This window comes from Podarcis melisellensis, assembly GCF_964234715.1.
Source record: "Podarcis melisellensis genome assembly, chromosome: Z".
In the NCBI taxonomy this organism is placed as follows: domain Eukaryota; kingdom Metazoa; phylum Chordata; class Lepidosauria; order Squamata; family Lacertidae; genus Podarcis; species Podarcis melisellensis.
The window spans coordinates 9,994,384-10,015,850 of NC_138547.1; the positions used below are offsets into that span (position 1 = coordinate 9,994,384).

A 21,467-nucleotide genomic window follows, 5' to 3' on the forward strand; every position below is an offset into this window, starting at 1 on the left:
TCTTACTCAATGTAAGGTAACTTCCTATATCCCTGGTAGGGAACTAATTGCATCTGGAAGATGGGCGGGAGAGGGGACCATGGAAGTCTTCTGTGGGTGCCCATGAGACCATGTTAGTGACTAGTGCCTTATATTAAGTCTGTTTCCCATGCCTTTCTGAAGATAAACTCAGGAGGCATATTCAGTGCGCCTGGAAGTGAACGTGTTTGTTCATTTTGTGGTTTAGGGCAGAGGAGAGGCATTCAATAATTGTCGGACGGAAAAAGATGAGTCTTCCTCCTCCAGTGAACTGTTAGAATTCCTGCTCCATGGTTGCAGTCATGGGGTTTTTGTCTATCACATGGCGGTGTATGTTTTGACTCCACAGTGGGAAGCGATGGAGACAGGATGTTTGTGTTACTGTGTTCCGTGAAGTGGGACTATTGTCCTTTGTTCATTCTCTTTGCTGCCTGATGCTAGAGAGGGAGCCATGTTGCAGTGCTCCGTGTGTGTTTATATGTAAATAAAGTAGATTAGCCAAAATGCTGAGTTGCTGAGGTCTGTTACGCAAGCTGCGGATCCCTAAGTTGGGCATGTGTCTCTGCCAGGGTCCTACTCGAGGGTCCTACTCGAGTGTAGGACAAGCTCTTAACAACTATGTAACACCTCTCCAAATTAAATAATAGCATAGGATTGTGGAGTTTGAAGGTACTCCCAAGACATCTAGTTCTGAAGCAAAGCTTCAGCTACTTTCAGGCAAAGGACAAACTAAATATATTCTGGGATACACAGAACTAAGACTTAAAACATCAGCATCCTGTCATTGTCTCCTGCTTATTATTGATATAGGGGCACCAATGGGCATGGGCATTTTGCAGCCTAGCAAGGAGTCCCTGCCCCAAGAAGCTTACAATCTAAAATTTGACACAGGTGACACAATCAAGAGAGGGGGAAAGAACAGGAAGAGGTCAAGCAGGTAATGCATCGTGTGTCAATTGTATACCGAACACCAAACAAGGAAGTCCAGAAATTGCTGCTGTTGTGTGTTGTTGTTTTTTTATCTGCTCCAAGGCGACTCAGAAAGTTCCAGATAATCAGGAGCCGTTTTGATGACAGTGACACCTCCACCTGGATGACAGGTTTGTGTGTTTCCAAAACGTCTGCAAGAGAGGAGAGGGGCTGTTAATGGAGCGGAGACTGTTGATGCAAAGGCAAGGGGTGGGGAACATTTTTCTACCTGAGGGCCACATTCCAGTCTTCGTGACATGCTGGGGGCCACATAGGTGAGGCCACAGGCAGAAGTGGTGGAGCAACTAATGTACCTTTGTGTAGCAGGCTGCCACCTTTGTGTAGCAGGCTGGTTTCCACACTTACTTACCGATTCCTTGCTATCCTCATTCCAGGTGAGCGAGAGTTCAAGAATACGTTTCAGCCAGGCAAAAACACTTGAGCCAGGCCCTCCAAGGTCATGTGCTATGGGGGTGGGGGGATATAACCCCCCCCCTCAGCCGTCTCACCACACCCTTTCGCACCAGGTGGCTCCCACCTCCCAAGTCCAAGCTGGGGCTCAGGGGGCCTTCCTGATGCAAGGTGGGCTCTGCAAGTTTCTCCACTCCTGCTTCTGAAGGCACAGCATTGATCAAGGAAGCCATGGGGGAGGCGGCTTCCTTTCTTCCAAAAACCTGTTCCTCCCTCCCCATGCAAGCAGACAGTTAGAGACGCAAGTTACTATATTAATAATAATACTGAGGAGTTGATGGAAGCGTCTGCCTTAATACGTGTGTCATAAGAAGACCCTGTTTCGTTATTCGTTCTGCTTGTATTGCACGTTCCTGCCCTTTGGGAAATCAGAGGCTGCCTCACAAGGCTGAGAGAAATTACAGCTTAAGCCAAGTAATAAACTAGCAGCAACTAAAGGAAACTGTGCATAAAAGTCAAAATAACAGGCCCCCAGCAGCAGCCAAAGTTACCCCTCCCTCCAGACTGTGGAATCTGGAACAGATTCAGTCTTCCACTCTGAGGTGAGGAGGATGCCCTCCTACCCACCCTGTATGCTTCCTACTGTACTACTGCGGGACTTGACATCTTTCCGCAGGGCCTGCAAGACAGAGCTGTTCTGCCTGGCCTTCGGTTCAGACTCAGTCTGACCCTTATGTTGCCCTCCCCTTATGGTTTTGATGAGGCTGCATTTTAAATTGCATTTTAACCTGTATTTAAAATTGTTCTTTCCCCCCTATTATGTTTTTACTGTAATTTTACTGTTGTTACCTGCCCTGAGCCTGGCTCTGGCCGGGAAGGGTGGGCTATAAATAAAATTTGTTATTAAAATTTATTATTATTATTACTACTAATACTATAAAAAGGTAAAGGTACCCCTGCCCGTACGGGCCAGTCGTGACTGACTCTGGGGTTGCGTGCTCATCTCGCTTAAGAGGCGGGAGCCAGCGCTGTCCGAAGACACTTCCGGGTCACGTGGCCAGCGTGACGAAGCTGCAGCTGGCGAGCCAGCACCAGCGCAGCACACGGAAACGCCGTTTACCTTCCCACTATAAAGCCATACCTATTTATCTACTTGCACTTAAGGGTGCTTTCGAACTGCTAGGTGGGCAGGAGCTGGAACCGAATGGCGGTAGCTCACCCCGCCGCGGGGATTCGAACCGCCGACCATACCGTGCCTTTTTATCCTGACAGGGACTCGATGTCTGTGTTGTTAACGAAAGTGCATATAGAATCATAGAATCATAGAGTTGGAAGAGACCACAAGGGCCATCGAGTCCAACCCCCTGCCAAGCAGGAAACACCATCAGAGCACTCCTGACATATGGTTGTCAAGCCTCTGCTTAAAGACCTCCAAAGAAGGAGACTCCACCACACTCCTTGGCAGCAAATTCCACTGTCGAACAGCTCTTACTGTCAGGAAGTTCTTCCTAATGTTTAGGTGGAATCTTCATTCTTGTAGTTTGGAACCATTGCTCCGTGTCCGCTTCTCTGGAGCAGCAGAAAACAACCTTTCTCCCTCCTCTATGTGACATCCTTTTATATATTTGAACATGGCTATCATATCACCCCTTAACCTCCTCTTCTCCAGGCTAAACATGCCCAGCTCCCTTAGCCGTTAGTCTGTTCGTGCATAAATAAATATATTAAATCTATTAAGTGTGTACATTTGTGTGTGTGTGTTCAGTTAAATATATTGTGCATATTAAATATTATTCAATTTAATGATAAATAATATCATTTACTTGTGTATATTAAATAATATTAACTACACTGCATATTTACAATATGGAAATGTAATTCTGTGTGTGGCCCCCAGGCTCTGTGTTGAAGTACTCTTGCAGCCCACTTGGACTGAGAGGTTGGACCGCCCTGGCTAAGAACTTGGGGGGCTCCTCTCCCCACCCCACCCCATCCTCAAGGTGGTGCCATGCAAGGTCTCAAGAGTTGTATTGCTGGGCCAGGAAACTCCCATAAGAGCAGCTTCACTGAAAGAGGGTGGTAGCTTACCTCCATCCATTTAGCTCCACGTCAAACGCTTCCACAGTGGTTACGTGGACAGTGCCGTCATAACCCCCGATGGCTAAGAGGTAACCATTGGCAGCAACCAGGCTCACCTTCATTGTTAAAAGTAAATGGAGAATTCTCAGTTTCGCCACCACACACATAAATTTTCATGCAATGACTGTGGAAGGCCTGCAGCTGAGTGGTGGAACAACTGCTTTGGGTGCAGAACATTCCAGGTTCAACATATGGAATCTCCAGAAAGACTCCTGTCTAGAACTCTAGTAAGCCGTTGTGTAGATAGTCAGGGTATTATTACTATTACTACTAAAGGTAAAGAGACTCCTGACCATTAAGTCCAGTCATGACCAACTCTGGGGTTGCGGCGCTCATCTCGCTTTATTGGCCGAGGGAGCCGGCGTACAACTTCCGGGTCATGTGGCCAGCAGGACTAAGCAGCTTCTGGCGAACCAGAGCAGCACACGGAAACACCATTTACCTTCCCGCTGGACCAGTACCTATTTATCTACTTGCACTTTGACGTGCTTTTGAACTGCTAGGTTGGCAGGAGCAGGGACTAAGCAATGGGAGCTCACCCCGTTGCGGGGATTCGAACCGTCAACCTTCTGATTGGCAAGCCCTAGGCTCGGTGGTCTGACCCACAGCACCACCTGCGTCCCACTATTACTATTACTATTTATTAAATTTGAATACCACCCTATACCCACAGGTGGTTCACAAGATAAAATCACAATATAAAAACACAAAACACGCAATCAAAATAAAAACCCAATAACCCCCTCCCAACACATTTTAAAAGGGTGTCATTCAGCCAAAGGCCTGGTTAAAAAATAACATTTTTCCCTGGTGCCTAAAGGTGCAAAACGAAGGCACTAGATGAAACTCCCTGGGGTAGACAATGCCTATTTAGATGGACCAGTGGCCTCACTGGGTATAAGGCAGATTCCTGTCATTTTAAGTGGAAGGGCCATAGCTCAGTGGTAGAGCAACAGAAGATCCCAGGTGCAGCCCCCAGCATCTCCATGCAGGGCTGAGAAGGACCCCTGTCTGAAATCCTTAAGGGCCTCTGCCAGTCATTGTAGACAATATTGAGCCAAATGGACCTAGGCTCTGGCTCTGAGGAATGTTCCCATCTTCCTAACATTCTGTCATGGGTTGATCTAGCCATGAAATCAAGAGGCCAGATAAAAAATAAATAAAGCAGAGCTGCAAGTATCGTTTCAAGCAACAGACTGATCCTATACCTATCTGCAATATAAATATAAATTTTATACATATCTATTGAGTTCAGTGGGACTTGCTTACAGGTAGTGAACACTGGGATGGCAGCCTAAATAGATTGAAGGTTTAGGCCACTATCCTAAATACACTCATTTGGGAGTAAACTGCTCCATCCCTTATGCACCCAGTAGATCGCTATGGCCTGCTGGAGAATTTCTCCTACAAGTTCGGAAGGCGTTGAAAGAAGTTTAGACGTTACTGTTATGAGTTCCCACAGCACTGATACCTTGCTCCTTCTTGACTTCATGGGAGTGACAGCAGACCATTCATTGGCAAGAGGATCAAATCGCTCAGCACTGCACAGCTCAGTGAGGTCATCTCTCCCGCCAACCACATAGATGTTGCCTTGAAAGGTAACACAACCCAGGTTCTCTCGACAGGTCTTCAGGGGAGGGCAGGGAGTCCATCTGTCTTCCAGGGGGTTGTAGCGCTCCACTGGAGGAGGCAATAAAATTGAGACACAGGGTGCATTCAGGAATGGGAACTATTGCATTAGTTCCCCTGTTTGCTCATGCTCCTTCGGCAGCCCAGTACCTGTTGTGTAATGGAACTGTGGCTTTTTGACTGGTGTGCCGGCATGCCATACTAAATATCATTCACAGTTTTGGGCATGGTCACTGGCAGAGGAAGAGGAGTGCAGGGGGAGCACACCACCCCGGCAGCACGATCCCGGTGGGGTGCCATTGCGGCTGCCCCCCTCCCTGTACTGGGCACCACGCCCCCAGGACACATGTCACACCCTTGTGGGTGGGGCACGCCCCACCCCCAGGATGCGCGCCCCACCCCGCCTGCTCTCCGCCCCCCTGCCCCCAGTGCCGGAGCATGAAGTTCCACCACTGGGCATGGTGTGACACAACAACAAACATCACTAGCCAGCATTGCTACTCCCATTCCCTTTCCACATTTGCGCTTCTGTTCTTCCATGGTTCCCCCATGAAAACAACAGGAAATAACTGTTGTCACTTCACTCCCAAATATTTTCCAGGTTAAGGAAGATGCAATTGGGGGCGGAGGTGCTTCCACTAGATTTCTGGAAGTGGCTTTTATACCCCCAAAAAATAATGTGAAAATTAAAAGCTAGGGAAATGTCAGGTAAACAGGGGGAGAAACTACCATGTGAATGCAGCCACGTCTAGATCAGAACTTTCCAAACTTTTTCATGTTGGTGACACACTGTTTAGACAGGCATCATTTTGCAATACAGTAATTCACTTTTACTAGCAAACCGGAGGTTAAATTCCTCCCTTTCTGGGAGGAGAGCAGGGAGCATTTGCATGGCACACCTACACACTACAGCTGACACACTAATATGTCATGACACACAGTTTGGAAAGCTCTGGTGTAGATATTCAAAGCTTCACATTTGCTCCAGTATGCATGTGGTGCTCTCTGAGGACTGGATATCACCACTGACTTCAGCACTGGGGGGCCAGTTAGGGATGAGATAGAAATTAGACTCAGCTTACATTTGAAGGCAAACCTATCTAATCCACACTTTCTGAAACAATAGGCAAACACAGCTCTCCTTTGAAATTTCACTTCTTTGGATTTTGCAGTGCCATTCTCCAGCCAAGCAGTGGTGTACCAAAATGCTTATGAATTTTCATCTTTAAAAATAAAAACCACACACTCACATGGAAATGCAGAGAACTGAATTAAGATTGGAAAAATGAGAACCTGAGAGAAACCAAAGTTGGCAACTACGCAACCAGCAGCAACAGCCACAGAGATCTAGTTTACACTTGCTGATTCATGCTGTAGAAAAACAAATACAATTGCTTCTCACTGAGCTTCATGTTAATGCACGTGTTACTTTAAACCACATGAGGGCACTGTTTGTCTATCAATCTAGCCAGCACTTGGTTGCAATGTCTCTGTCTAAGTGAATTCTGCCCCTAAAAGCTGAACCAGTTGTTTTTTTCTCTCTCCCAACAGGTTGAGGCAAGATGTCTATTTCTCTCTTTCATCTCTACTCATCCTGTAAATAGTTCTTGCCCAGACAAACCTGTTTCTGCATGAATAAAGCCTTTGAACTCCAGAAACTGTAAGTGATCATTCCAATCTAATTCATTCCATTCTAATTCTAATCTTTCCTAACAGTTGGAGGGTGGGTTTTTTTGGGGGGTGCATCTCCTCTTCAGACTCCTGTCTACAACCAGAGTTTCTTGTTACCTGAATGTAATGTAGAGTATCCATCAGATCCTCCAACAGCATACAAGTAGCCATCCAGTACTGCCAAGCCTAGGCCCCTCCGGCAACGATTCATAGGTGCCATCTTGCACCACCTGTTGAGTAGTGGATCATATCTAAAGACAAATATACAATTGTGAGAATGCTTAGAGGCTGTTGAACCAGTGTTTACTTCACTGGACGGAGGGTCGTCAAGGGGCACAAGGGATGCAATGGAAAGAATAAGATGGATGCAAACAGAATATAATTTATTGGTATTGACTTATGCAAAGAAAGTACCTGTATATTTAAGAGAGTTAATATTCTAGATGACTGATGCCACTAGACTTGGTTATGCCAAATACTGGAGATGGTCCAACATTCATGTTGTTAACTGGGAAGCAGAGTTACATGGGTTGCATAAAGTACCGGTATGTCAAAGGTTACTGAGTATTAACAAAGGTCCACAGAAGCAAAATTTGAGAGTTTGGAAACTTCCTGTAGCAGCCCCAAATCTGTGAGATTCCTTCCACATCTGGAAATCTCCGTTGTATAATTTTTGTCGTATGTTGAAGATGACAAAGGCTTCTTTGACGTGTGTGTGTGTGTACCCACCCTATTCTTCTGATTACACATTTGAACTAATTTTAATATTGTATTTTTACACTGTTGTAACCTTATCTGCGGCTTTATGGTGAATTAAGAAATAATTAACAACCACCACATCATAACAAAATAACAATAATGGTGCATTTCTAGACAACAGAAGAGCTTTTTAAAGTTTCTAGTGCACTAAAGCTCCTTTATAATATGAAGGTTGTGGTTTTTTTAATGGTGTTAAATACATACCTACTAAACGTACATGAAGCTATATAGATTACCAAACTGGTTATATGAAATTAATCAATAAAGAAAAGGGACCATTAAATAATTATTTGTATCAAATGTTCATAGTGTTCCGTTTAATTAATTGTTTCTTTTTAGGACTGATTCAGTATAAGTCCCACTGGAAAATCCCTATTCGAAAGGCAGGTTTATCTTTTTAACGAAAGCCAAATTAAATGAACAAATGTACAAGAACAATCATCATCTTGCCATCATCACACACCCAAAGGGCATCCATTGGATGCAGCTTACCTCTCAGTGGTGTTGACGCAGAGGAGCCCATCGTAGCCACCGACACAGTACAAGTAGCCTCCTAGCTCAGCCACGGCCGCATCCTGCTTGGGTTCACGAAGCGGCGCCACATCCCTCCTCCATTCGTTGATTTCAGGATCGTACCTTCAGCAGCACAAGAAGGAAGATGAAACAGAGTTGCAGTGTTGTTGTTCTTTGTTTTACTTTATTTATTGAAAAATAAAAAGTACAAAATTACAAGTGCACAGAGATAAGATAAGGCACAAAAAAAGAAGAAACAAGAAACAGTACCCGTGAAGACATATGTGGTGCTGTATCGTTCAAACTGATGAAATTCTTTCAACGGCATCTCAAGTATTGATGTATTTAGAACCGAGTGCTACCCATCTTTGCAGAGGTGCTACGTAATAGTATTCCAAGGATGCCCAATTTGGACAGATCTCCAGAACTGTGTAAAAATAAATGTAAAGGGACCCCTGACCATTAGGTCCAGTCGAGGGATCCGGCGTACAGCTTCTGTGTCATGTGGCCAGCTGATCTGGCCACTTCTGGCAAACCAGAGCAGCGCACGGAAATGCCGTTTACCTTCCCGCTGGAGCGGTACCTATTTATCTACTTGCACTTTGATGTGCTTTTGAACTGCTAGGTTGGCAGGAGCAGGGACCGAACAACGGGAGCTCACCCCGTTGTGGGGATTCAAACCGCTGACCTTCTGATCAGCAAGTCCTAGGCTCTGTAGTTTAACCCACAGTGCCACCCGCGTCCCAGCGCCATCCACGTCCCTTCCAGTACTGTGTAGTTGACAGTAAATGGGCATCATGATATACTTCTAAATCTGGGATCCCAAATCTTCCTTCCTTTATTTTCTGCATGGATATTCTTGGGGTTTAAGACCCTCAAAGGCATTTTCTAAACAAAGATTTGATTCTTTGAAAGTATTTGCTAGGAATATATGCTTTGGAACAGAGTTAGAAGCTGCTAAGGCAGACCATGAAGGCCCACTGGGAGGAGGAGGGCAGAAGGCAGGGATGCCCACAGAAGGTGGAGCTAATGACAACCACAGCTAAGGAGAGACAGAGCCAGCCAACTCTGGTTTTGTTTCTAAAATATACCAGTACTCGGAGTTGAGTGTTGATTTCATGCCCTTTATTTCGGCTCATGGTAAACAGTGAGTACTTTCCCCCAAAACCTCTGGCTATATATACATTATGTACACAATGGGTCCCACGTGATTGGCTGATTCAACTTCCCTCTTGGAGCCTGATTGGGCTGCTCCTGCAGACCAATCGGGTTGCTGCCTTCCAGAATCCTACCTGCCTATTGTTCTACGATCCAAGCTTAGTACAGTAGAACCTCGACTTACCACCGCCCCTACTCGTGAACAATTTGACTCGCGACCGTGGCAACCCTGGAAGTAAATACCGGGTTTGCCGCAATTCGCACATGCACATAAGCGACTTCTGCCATTTGCACATGAGCAGAATAGCACTGCCGCCAAATGAGCATGCGCAGAATAGTGCCTCTACCAGCGACCCAGATCAACTCACGAACGGACCTTTGGAACGGATTCTGTATGTGAGTAGAGATTCCACCGTACATAACAGTTTCCATAGGAGTTCTACGCATGAAACACTGAAGCTAAAAGAGCAATAAGGGCAATCTTGGGTTACATACGCTTTAGGTTACATACGCTTCAGGTTACAGACTCCGCTAACCCAGAAATATTACCTCGGGTTAAGAACTTTGCTTCAGGATGAGAACAGAAATATTGCTCTGGCGGCGCGGCGGCAGCAGGAAGCCCATTAGCTAAAGTGGCGCTTCAGGTTAAGAACAGTTTCAGGTTAAGAATGGACCTCCAGAATGAATTAAGTACTTAACCCGAGGTACCACTGTAGCCCACTGGACTGGCTATAAGTAAGAAGATGGGCTGGCTATGGGCAAAGTGTGCTTGGTGGGGCTGGGTCTCGCTCAGATGAAGACCACTCACTCACCCATGCCATGTAAGGACGTTCCAATGCAATGCTAAGGCTAAGCAAGTCCCTCCATATAGCCAAGAACCTGACTTAGCAACCAGAGATAGCAACATATTTTTTTAACCCAGCTATCCTTCTGTCTTACATCATCGGACCCTGAGCTAGCCTTGCAGTAAAGCAATCTCTTTTGGGAGACAGGCAGCCTCCTGAAGCCAACCGCAGGCTGCAAATACGGCATGACGCATTACTGGCACCCCCCTGCCCACTCAATTAAGCATATATTTAGCTGTGGGATTCCAGCCCTCCCTTCCTGGCAACACTTGCAAAATGAGCCAGAGGCACTGAGTTTGCCTTTAGCGAGAAATATCACATAGTAAATAGGTTGTCAAAGCTATCAATCAGAGGAAGCAGTAATCACGTGGGTGGCTAAAGAGGCGCAGGGGAGGCCAAGGACGGCCTGTTTTGAAAAAACATTCATTCCACTGATGAGATGGATGCTGCTGGCAAAACTCTGTTGCAACGAGGGAAAGGGAAAGGGTCCATATATTATTTCTCACCTGTTGCCTTGACATCTCTATGCATATGTTTGAATGCATGTGTACTGGACAGAAAAAACATCTGCTCCCTTCTCTTGAGATTTTCCATTTTAAAGCCACTTGAGAAGATCTGGCACCATAGGGGCAGGATTTGGGGGCATAAATCTAGGACCCAGCTCAGGAGTAGGAGGGCCTCCAAAAGCAGCAGGACTGATTTGCCATGTTTCTAAGGAAGTGAAGTGATGCGGGTGGTGCTGTGGGTTAAACCACAGAGCCTAGGACTTGCCGATCAGAAGGTCGGCGGTTCGATCCCCGCGACGGGGTGAGCACCCATTGCTCGGTCCCAGCTCCTGCCCACCTAGCAGTTTGAAAGCATGTCAAAGTGCAAATAGATAAATAGGTACCGGCGGGAAGGTAAATTGCGTTTCCGTGTGCTGCTCTGGTTTGCCAGAAGCGGCTTAATCATGCTGGCCATATGACCCAGAAGCTGTACGCCGGCTCCCTCGGCCAATAAAATGAAATGAGCACCGCAACCCCAGAGTCGGTCATGACTGGACCTAATGGTCAGGGGTCCTTTTACCTTTAAGGAAGTGAAGTAGTTTGAGGGGGGGAGCAGCAGTGGAGGCTTGGGCCATTAGGCCCAGATGAGGAACAAATGGGGAACTGACCCACCAGCCTGAGTCTGCCCTCAGCTGCCTGCCTGCCTCCTTCCTTACAACTGGTCCAAGGGGTGGCAACTTGCTGTCAGCTCCTTTGTCTTAGTGTTGCCCCTTGCAGAACTCAGCAGGAAAGAGGACACAGTTAGATGGAGTTGGCTTCACCTCTCATTGGCTCTAGCACCACCTGCGGTTGGGCTCTCTGCCTTCAGCCCTACTAGTCCCAAGGGGAGGCAGCCACCACTCTCCAAAATAGGGCTATGAGGTTGTTTGCTAGGACTGTGGGTGCTTTTATCATATTTATGCCAGGGTGTCATCATCTGCAGTTCCTTCCAGTCCATCTTTGAGGCTGACTGGCTTTGCATTTTAAAGGCCCTTTGGGTCTTCCAAGCACTTGAAAGATCCCCTCTTCCCACATGTCCCTACCCAGACCTTGCGATCCTCTTTGGCGGCCCTTTTCCAGGTCCCCCCAGCCAAGGGAGGTATGGCTAGTGGTTTCCAGGGGGGGGGGGGGTTGGTCTTGGCTTTTCAGTTATGGAATGCTCTCCCTACAGAGACTCCCTTTCACGACCCTTTATTCCAGCCTTTCTCAACCTGTGAGTCCCCAGATGTTGTTGAACTACAACTCCCATCACCCCTAGCCAGCAAGGCCAGAGCTCAGGGATGATGGGAGTTGTAGTCCAACAACATCTGAGAACCCACAGGCTGAGAACTGCTGCTAGTCCTTTTGGATCCAGGTAAAGATATTTTCATTTTCTTACACAACACTTTCATCACCACCACAATCAATTTATTAATTTCCGTTACGCAATCACCGCAAGCTGATTGAAAATAAAAACAGCAAAAGCAATTTAAAACATGCAACAACAACAAAAGGTGCACATGTTTAGGACCGTTTAAAGGTAAAGGGACCCTTGACCATTAGGTCCAGTCGCAGATGACTCTGGGGTTGCAGCGCTCATCTCGCTTTATTAGCCAAGGGAGCTGGCGTACAGCTTCCGGGTCATGTGGCCAGCATGACAAAGCCGCTTCTGGTGAACCAGAGCAGCGCACGGAAATGCCGTTTACCTTCCCGCCGGAACGGTACCTATCTATCTACTTGAACTTTGACGTGCTTTCGAACTGCTAGGTTGGCAGGAGCAGGGACTGAGAAATGGGAGCCCACCCCGTCACGGGGATTCAAACTGCTGACCTTCTGATCAGCAAGCCCTAGGTTCTGTGGTTTAGACCACAGCACCACCCGTGTCCCTTTAGGACTGTTTAGTCTGGATTAAATAATGAAAGACATAACACTAGAATAGCCTGCTGAATCAGGCCACTGGCCCATCTAGTCCAGCATCCTTGTCTCACATTGGCCAACAAGGTGCTTGTGGGAAACCTGCAGGCAGAACCTAAGCACAACACACTTTCTGCTTCTGTGATTTCCAGCAACTGGTATTCAGAAGCACTCCTGCCTCTGACTGCGAAGGCAGAGCAGTCATCATGGCTAGCAATTCATACTACAGTGGTACCTCGGGTTAAGAACTTAATTCGTTCTGGAGGTCCGTTCTTAACCTGAAACTGTTCTTAACCTGAAGCACCAATTTAGCTAATGGGGCCTCCTGCTGCCGCCGCTGCACGATTTCTGTTCTCATCCTGAAGCAAAGCTCTTAACCTGAAGCACTATTTCTGGGTTAGCGGAATCTGTAACCTGAAGCGTGTGTAACCTGAAGCGTCTGTAACCAGAGGTACCACTGTAATTTTTTTTAAAAAAAAAAACATTTCTTTCTTAAACAGGCCTTCCAAAGACAGAAAATATAATGGCAGTGGTTTATGAGGGGCAGGTCCTAGGAAATAAGGTCAGGCATGGTGCATGAAATCAGGTGAGAAATAGCTCAGGAGCAAGAGGGAAGTGATGGGCTCATTCTGAATCAGCTGGAGAAGGGAGAAAGATGTCAGCAGAGAAGGACACTCAGCTTGGCCTCATTTCTATAAATGAGAGATTGGAGTCTAATAGGGTTCATTAAACAGATATTTTTGTTCTTAAGCACCCAGCCACAGAAGCTCAGCTTTTCCACCCTGGGGGGCACTGCCCAGTTACCCACCCAAGCAAGCAAGAAACTGGTTTTTGATGTTGTCACAAGGGAGCAGTCACATTCCTTGGGAGTTTTCATAGAATCATAGAGTTGGAAGAGACCACAAGGGCCATCGAGTCCAACCCCCTGCCAAGCAGGAAACACCATCAGAGCACTCCTGACATGTGGTTGTCAAGCCTCTGCTTAAAGACCTCCAAAGAAGGAGACTCCACCACAAAGAAGGAGACTTTCCTGTGGCAAATGAGCACCCTTCAGTCATCTTTAAAAAGAAAGGCAAGTGAAGAAGTTCTCACTTGGCCCCTCCTTTCGGCATGTTCGGGGGGGGGGGGGGTAGGCATTCCAGTGAGGTTGAAGGTGAGCAAGTCCCCAGGGTTAGCCAAAAGGAACAGAAAACAGAAGTGACTAAGGAGGAAATTGGAGAGATGGGGAGAAAAGGGCTGAACTCATGAGATGCAGCAGTTAAAAACTTACCAAAAACAAATACAGCTTTTATGGCGGGAGCACCAAAATACTCATTCGCCCCTGCAGACGCCTGAGACACTTGTCGCTAGAACCATAGCAGGTGACTTTACCCTCCCCTAGAGTATTTCCAGCTATATTGTGGGGATTTAAAGACATGATTTAGGATGCGGACTGAATTAAATTCAGTTTGCATTTAAAGGCTGTATCCCATTCAGTCCTACTCGGGAGTTGAACCGCTGAAATTAAAGGATCTAAGCTTATTGTTTCCATCGTTTTCAGAGGGTGCACTCTGAGTAGGCTAGTATTGACCAATCCCTAATTTGCAAAACAATATGCAAATGTCATAAAATCATCCAGCATTGGTATCTCAGTGCTTCCTCCAAGTCAGCACAGTGGAGATGCAATCTGGTGTAGTGGTTACAGTGTTGGACTAGGACCTAGGAGGCTAGGCTTCAAATCTCCACTCAGCCTATGAAGCTCACCAAGTGACCTTGGGGCTGTTGAACTCTCTCCATCTAACCTACCTCACAGGATTGTTGTGAGGTCAAAATGGAGAGGAAAGGGGACCATTCATGCCTCCTTGAGATCCTTGAGCGGGGGGAGGTGGAATACAAATGTAAGACATAATTAAATAAAAAAAATAAATTAAATTACACTTTCCCTAAGGTCTTCAGGTTGGTACAGCAATTTCCCCCAGTTTATCCTCAAAATAAGCTGAAAATTAGGCTACGTTGGCCTAGGATTACCCAGAAAGTTTCTTTCTCAACAGACAGGGATTATGAACTCTGGTCTAAGTTCAACACTCTGTTCAGTTTTTTGTGTTGTTATTTTTTTTAATAAGAAAAAGATTACACCAAAGTTGCTGCATTGCTAATGGTGCAACCATCTGGACCCTTCATGAAGGTAGTTATTTATGGCCAAGCCACCCTCCTTTCTGGAAAGTCAGTCCTATTTGTTCCTCCTGCTTAGGGTCATAGCTATTTTACAGTCCTTCAACGACTACTTTAGTCTCTTCTCATGTTTCTGATTGAGTAGCCCTGGCTGGATGGTTCAGATCTGCCAAATTCTGAGAACTCAGCACTTGCACTAAGGATGTGATTGGTGTATCCATCCACCTCTTTCAGATTATTGTTAAACCATCGTGGACTTGAAGGGAGCCTTAAAGGATGGAGATCCAGAGGCTGGAGGTCCAATTGTGACCATGTCTGGCCCTCTGGCTCCTCCCCAGGCTACAGCCATCACCAGCCTTGCCTTGTACCCTCTTAAGTGGTTTTGCCTGGCTGGAATGTGTCCTTGAACTCTAATGATGCTTCTTTCTTGCCTGCATGGAGGGTAGAATTCACTCCAACGAGAGGCTGTGGTGGCCACTTACCTGGTTGGATTTTAAAACAGGATTAGATAAATTAATGGAGGATAATGAAATCAATGACCACTAACTAACCCTGCTCTTCCTCGTCTGTTGGAAGCAGCATGTTCCTGAACTCCAGTTGCCAGAAATCACAAGGATGTTGCCCTCAGATCCTACTTTGCAGACTTCCCATCAGGCAAGGCAATCACCTCAAGTGGCAGATCTGGCTTCTGAGAAGCATACCACTTGCCACGACTACCACCTGTGTGGTCACCCACTTACATTCATCACCTGCCTCTCTCTGGCCCTTTATACCATCATCACCACTTTCGGCAGGGGAGGGGGGCTGCTGCCGAGGAGGAGGTGAGGGAGTGCTGCGGGAAAGGAGATAGGGGGCTGCAAAAGAGGAGAAGGTGAGGGCATTTTCTGTTTTGCCCCAGGCAGCAAGATGTCCCTGCTCCCCAATTCATGCATCTAGTGGTCAGTCACTGAGAACAGCATGATGAATTGAGTCAGGCTTTGACTTGATCCAGCAGGGCTCTGTGCTGCATAGGACAATATAGTAGTTCTGGGGGAATGGGCATAAAAGAAAAATGCCAAGCAGGCCCCAAAGTCATCTTGCCCTTCTTAAAAGGTAAAGTTAAAGAGACCCCTGACCATTAGGTCCAGTCACGGACAACTCTGAGGTTGCGGCACTCATCTCGCTTTACTAGCCGAGGGAGCCAGCTTACAGCTTCCGGGTCATGTGGCCAGCATGACTAAGCCGCTTCTGGTGAACCAGAGCAGCGCACGGAAACGCCGTTTACCTTCCTGCTGGAGCAGTACCTGTTTATCTACTTGCACTTTGACGTACTTCAAACTGCTAGGTTGGCAGGAGCAGGGACCGAGCAACCGAAGCTCACCCCGTCATGGGGATTCGAACTGCTGACCTTCTGATCAGCAAGTCCTAGGCTCTGTGGTTTAACCCACAGCGCCACCCGCGTCCCTTTCCTGCCCTTCTTACTTCTACACAAATGAAAGGGATAACCACATGCAGAGCCACCACAGAAACTGCATATCCTAGTCAAAGGAAGTTTCCTCTTCAGTTAGCTCCTTCCCATCGCATTTCCGGTTTGCCCCACCATCACCAGCCCCACAAAGGTCTAAAACAACCCAATCACACGCCAGAATTACCTCTCAACACTGCTGAGGCACACCATGCCATCATGGCCTCCCACTGCGTAGATGGAGCCATTGAGGGGAGCCACTCCAACTCCAGTCCGATGCCTTGAGACGGAGCCCAGAACCTTCCACTCATGTTCCAGCGGGTTGTAACACTCCACACCACTGACATTGCCCTTAGGGCTCAACCCCCCAACTATAAGATGAGAGAAGAAGGGTGGAAGGAGATTAGAACAAAGAATTGAAATCTTAAGTGTGGATAGTCAAAGGTCAGAAGGAAGTGATGGCATCAGTGCCATTTCCATCAGCCTAAAGCAGAGGTGGTGAGGAGCAAAGCTGGGTTGTGTCTAGTTGACTCTTCTGGGGAACCAGCAATCAATAGGCTTACCCTCCATGAATTTGCAGCAATTTAAAGCCATTCTGTAAGGTGTGGTGTCAGGAGGGGAATTTCCCCTGATGATATAAGTGATGTTATAGTTCTGTGTAGGGGAGGTGGTCTTTCAGGTATACTGGAAGCCTGACTCCTGAACTAGATATACATTTGTGCTTGGTTTATTCCCCCTCCTATTTCTGTCAAGCAATTATTTAAAAACTTTTGCCTTCCCACCGCTAAAGAGCTTTTGGAGGAAACAGATGCATGGCTGAAAGCGCTCTGCCAACTGTAAAGCAGCAATAGATTTCCTCATTAAATGACTCTATTTCCAGAGACCGGTGTGAACTTTTCTCCCTCGTTGACTGACAGCCTGTCAGCCTGCAAAGCATAATCTTTCCCCGGTAACTAAGGGGTCTCTGCACTGAAGTCATTAACAGAGCTGATGTTGGGGGTGGATTTTTAACTGGGTTGGGGAGGGATCCATTAATCAGCTCTTCACAATTTTAATGAGGAGGGTCATGATCCTCTACCACATTATACACAAAATTGTGGGCCATTCTAGAGCTTTATTGACAGGAAAGGAATCGGCATTAAAAACAATCCTTTGAGAGCTCCCCTAAATAGACTTTTTGCCCATAATGTGAATCTTATCAGATACAAAGGGAGTGGTGTTATGTATAACAGGCCCAGAAGGCTATAAGTATTGCTTTTATATTTTATATTTATTATTATTATTATTATTATTATTATTATTATTATTATTATTATTAAGTTTATTACCCACCCTTCACCAACAGCTCCCAGAGCAGGGTCCTCACTAGGGGTGGGAGAGAAATCTGTTTCAGTTCACAATTAAAGGTGAATCCACCATGAGGAAGTTGTGGAGATTAAATGAAGAGGGGAAGAACCATGTTTGCCACCTTCAGCTCCTTGTGTGGGAGAGGTGGGATATAAATGCAATAAACAAATAAATGAAACAAAATAAATATAATGAAGGTTCCTACATTCGAGTCCAATACATGGATTTAAGGCAGGACCAGATCCTGGCATTTCCCAACTGCCTGCTCTGACTTTTAACTGGCATCTGCAGATGGGCATGGATGAGTCAAGCCTTCTCTGTTATTTTCCACCCATCGCCACCTGTTTCCAGAGGAACACAACCTCTTCTTCACTTTACAGAGTTAGCAGGCATGGGTCACAAGATCTTAAGAAAACTTCAATGTGATGAAAACATCTCTTCCAGTAAGTACGAGTATAGGCAATTTACAAGTGGGTTTTAAAGCTTGCTGCCTGTCTACTATACTATTTTTATAAAGCTACATATAACTTCGGTAAGACAAGAACTGTTCTCCTTACAAAACAACATGCCCCACCCCTGCCTCACATAAATTTCTTAATAAAATATAAAAAGTAGGAGTGGTCAGCCTCTGGCACCAGATTGGTGAGATTGGTCTTCTTCATTCCAATTTGATGACACTAACGATGAATAAGTAAGAGGGTGGCAGGCAGATAGGGAGGGAGAGAGGGAGGTGGGAAGGAATGTGGCAGAGAGTGAACAGGATTTGCTCCCCAAAATAGACATTCCCTGCCTCTACTAAAGAGCATGGAATACAGAAGGGCCAGAGCTCAGCGGAAGAACATTTGTTTGCATGCAGAAGGCTCCAGGGTCAATCGTCAGTCTCTCCAGGGCTGAGAGAACAATGCTGTCTGAAATCCTGGACAGCTGATATCAGTGTTGGCACATTGACCTAGATGGACCAGTGGTCTGGCACTGCATAAGTCAGCTCCTAGCTGCCAGGCTTGCGAATGATACTAGTGTTCTGCCTCAGTGCCTGAAAGGAGCCAGATGACTTACCTGAGTTTCATTTCTGCCCCTGCCCCTGCCCCCACTGGATCCAATGCCAGAGAGAAAATGATGGATGCTTCCAATGGGATGCTAGAAAGGACGCCGTGTTATACTTACTAGCATAAACAAGTTCCAGGGGACGTCCTCGGTTGGACACTGCACATTTGGTTCTCCAGCTAAAGGGCTTCCTCTTCGGTTCAACCCGTTCCCTGGAACAAACCAAGACCTCCCTGTTATTATTCTACCCTCAGGAACATCTCAGCTTCCCAAAGCAAACATGCAAGCTGCCATTCTATCCCAGAGAAGTTTGGAGATGTTGACTTTGAGAGTATCAGCCCTCGCAAAGGGAATGCCACGTGAGAGCTCAAGTCATTCCGAGAAGGCTTTTTAAAAAAAGTTAATGGCTTGATCTATCCTGACTCCAAATAGGAAGCAGGGGTATTTTAGAAGCATCTAGCTAGAGCATGTCCTTGATTCAGGGCACATCTGGACAATAAGCTTATTGAGCATCATAGGAGCCACCTCCTAGTGGCCAAGGTCATTTCAGGTGGCCATCCCACCACCAAAGATAATGGGCATTCAAATGGTGTGTGTGCACCACATCTTGTCATCATTATGCAAGGTGGGGCTTACCTGCCTTCTCCCCAATATTTTGTTCAAGTTGGCACTCCTGTGGAGCATCCATCCTGACTGGTTTTGCAGAGGGGGGTTAGGTTGTGCTGTCTCCACCCACTTCCACATCTGGCCCTGCTCACCACCAGCTTAAGGCTCTAGGAAGGTTGTCCTCAAGGAAATTGGGCCCTCTGGCTTGAAAAAGGTGTCCCGCATTCCCCAAGAGCTACTGCCAATCAGAGGAGACAATTACTGGGGAGATTGACATATAGCATATACCTATGTTGCAGAGATGTGAGCATGGGCACACTAATGCACTTCTACTTTTTTCATTCAGCATACAGAGCAGTGGCCATAAAGTTGAGGGCAGGTGTGGAGAACCTGGGCCTTCCAGATGTTACTGAATGGCAATTCCCACAATCCCTGCCCATTGGCCATGATTGCTAGGGCTAATGGGAGTTGTAGTGTGGCAATATCAAGAGAGCCAAAGATTTGCCACACCTGCCTTAGAGCTTGTGCATTGCTCTCTCAGCTTACCCCTCACAGGTTTAGGGAGGCAGGATACAAATTTAATGAATGAACTATTAAAAACTAAGGACTCCTCCAGATGGCATATTTATTGAACGTTCACCATGATTTGCATGCATCTTTTTTTAAAAAAAGCAAAGGTTAGATTGCATCTGGCTTTATTGAGCATTTGTTCTGATTTGTTTGTGAGGAGGTCATAGGTTGATGAGCATTCATTTTGATTTGCTTCCATGTTGTTTATGTAGCTTCCCATTAGTCACACATTCATTCTGCACTTTTTGATGCACAAAAGGTCCATTGTCGTCTTTTAAGTGGATTTGTTGTGCTATGGTTACAAAGTGCTTTAATGCACTTCAGTTGTGCAAACCTCAATTTCCTGGTATGCACTTAAATCCTCACACAAAATATATTGACATAACTTGAGGTTCTCTTAGGTCCAGATCCAGGCCCAATTTCACTAGGTATCCATGTCCAGCTCAGACTCCCACAATGCTGCTCCCCCACTCATCTTTCAGATCCAACAGCTTCCAGTTGTTGCACACATCTGTCTCAGCTTCTTCCCTCAGTCCCTATACACTATGATCATCATGCTACTTCCATCTCCACTAGAAGAGCCAGTGCAGTGTAGCAGTTAGAGAGCTGGTCTAAAACCTGGGAGACCAGGGTTCAAATCCCCACCCACCAGGTGACCTTTGGCCAAGTCACCACCTCTCAGTCTAAACTACCTCACAGGGTTGTTGCCTCCTCTGCTCTCCAACAGGAAGGAAAACACACCCAAATAATAATAATAATAATAATAATAATAATAATAATAATAATAATAATAGATAAAAGGTAAAGGACCCCTGGACGGTTAAGTCCAGTTGAATTCGACTGTGGGGTGTGGCACTCATCTCTCTTTTCAGGCCGAGGTAGCCAGCCTTCTGGCACACGGAGGACTGTGACGAGTGCTAGAGTGAATGGAAACACCATCTACCTTCCCGCCACAGCAGTACCTATTTATCTACTCACGCTGGTATGCTTTTGAACTGCTAGGTTGGCAGAGCTGGGACAGAACAACAGGACCTCACAACTGTTGACATTACAATCAGCAAGCCCAAGAGGCTAATAATAATAATAATAATAATAATAATAATAATAATAATAGGTAATAACCTACCCTCTTTCTTCATAGATGCCCATCCTCACACTCTGATGATGCTACTTGTCCAACAAAGAGAGGGAGCCGTGTGTCTAATTTAGAGGCAAAGCGGCAGGCTTATATGCAAACTCAGAAGCCAAAAATAGGAATGCCTGGCATAGCTCCAAGCTAGAGGCCAACGATCCATGTGTCTCTGTGAAATTCCACTCAAGCCATTGTTCCCATCCCTTGCCATGAGCCTCGCTCAGCATAACAAGACACCTGATATCCAGCCAGAGCTATCTATTCCAGCTCAGGACTTGGTAGCCAATCTGGAAGTGACGGCCAAGATCATCTGTTTATTTCCCGATTACCTCCAAATCCCAAATAGAATTCAAGTTGGCAAACAAACGCACAGGGTTCCCAAACCAGCTTTCCATCCAGGCACTGACCAGACAGTGGAGGCTGGTCCATTAGGGGAAATGGGGCAGTGCCCCACCAACCTCAATCTGCCCTCTGGCAGCCCCCGCCTACCTGCCCTCTTACTTACAACCAGCCTAGAGTGCAGGTGGCACTACCTGTCAGTTTTCTCCTCCTCCTTAGTTTTATTATTTATTTATTGAATAAGCCGTATTTTCCGTCTATAAGACACCACCATGTATAGGACGCTCCCTATTTTGGGGGACTCA

The 21,467-nt window shown here is 46.4% G+C and overlaps 1 protein-coding gene across 1 annotated transcript; it reads right to left on the reverse strand.

The window, feature by feature from the left end:
* Positions 1-792: 792 nt before the first annotated feature.
* On the reverse strand, positions 793-20,923 carry LOC309361505 (uncharacterized protein). Its single transcript, XM_081896601.1, has 8 exons — positions 20,818-20,923; positions 18,636-18,727; positions 16,312-16,495; positions 8,089-8,232; positions 6,955-7,088; positions 5,009-5,217; positions 3,487-3,593; positions 793-1,139 (listed from the first exon to the last, which is right to left on the reverse strand). The coding sequence occupies exons 1-8, from the start codon at positions 20,838-20,840 to the stop codon at positions 1,037-1,039; spliced, it is 996 nt and encodes a 331-aa protein (XP_081752727.1). The 5' UTR covers positions 20,841-20,923; the 3' UTR covers positions 793-1,036.
* Positions 20,924-21,467: the final 544 nt, after the last annotated feature.

Bases quoted from the DNA above. Each gene is read 5' to 3' on its own strand.
- LOC309361505 (XM_081896601.1), bottom strand. From the start codon at position 20,840: ATGGGCATCTATGAAGAAAGAGG. The intron at 7,089-8,088 runs GTAAGCTGCATC...ATTTGTCTTTAG, and splicing joins TGCGTCAACACCACTGAGAG to ATATGATCCACTACTCAACA. The intron at 3,594-5,008 runs GTATCAGTGCTG...TTAACAATGAAG, and splicing joins TGAAGTCAAGAAGGAGCAAG to GTGAGCCTGGTTGCTGCCAA.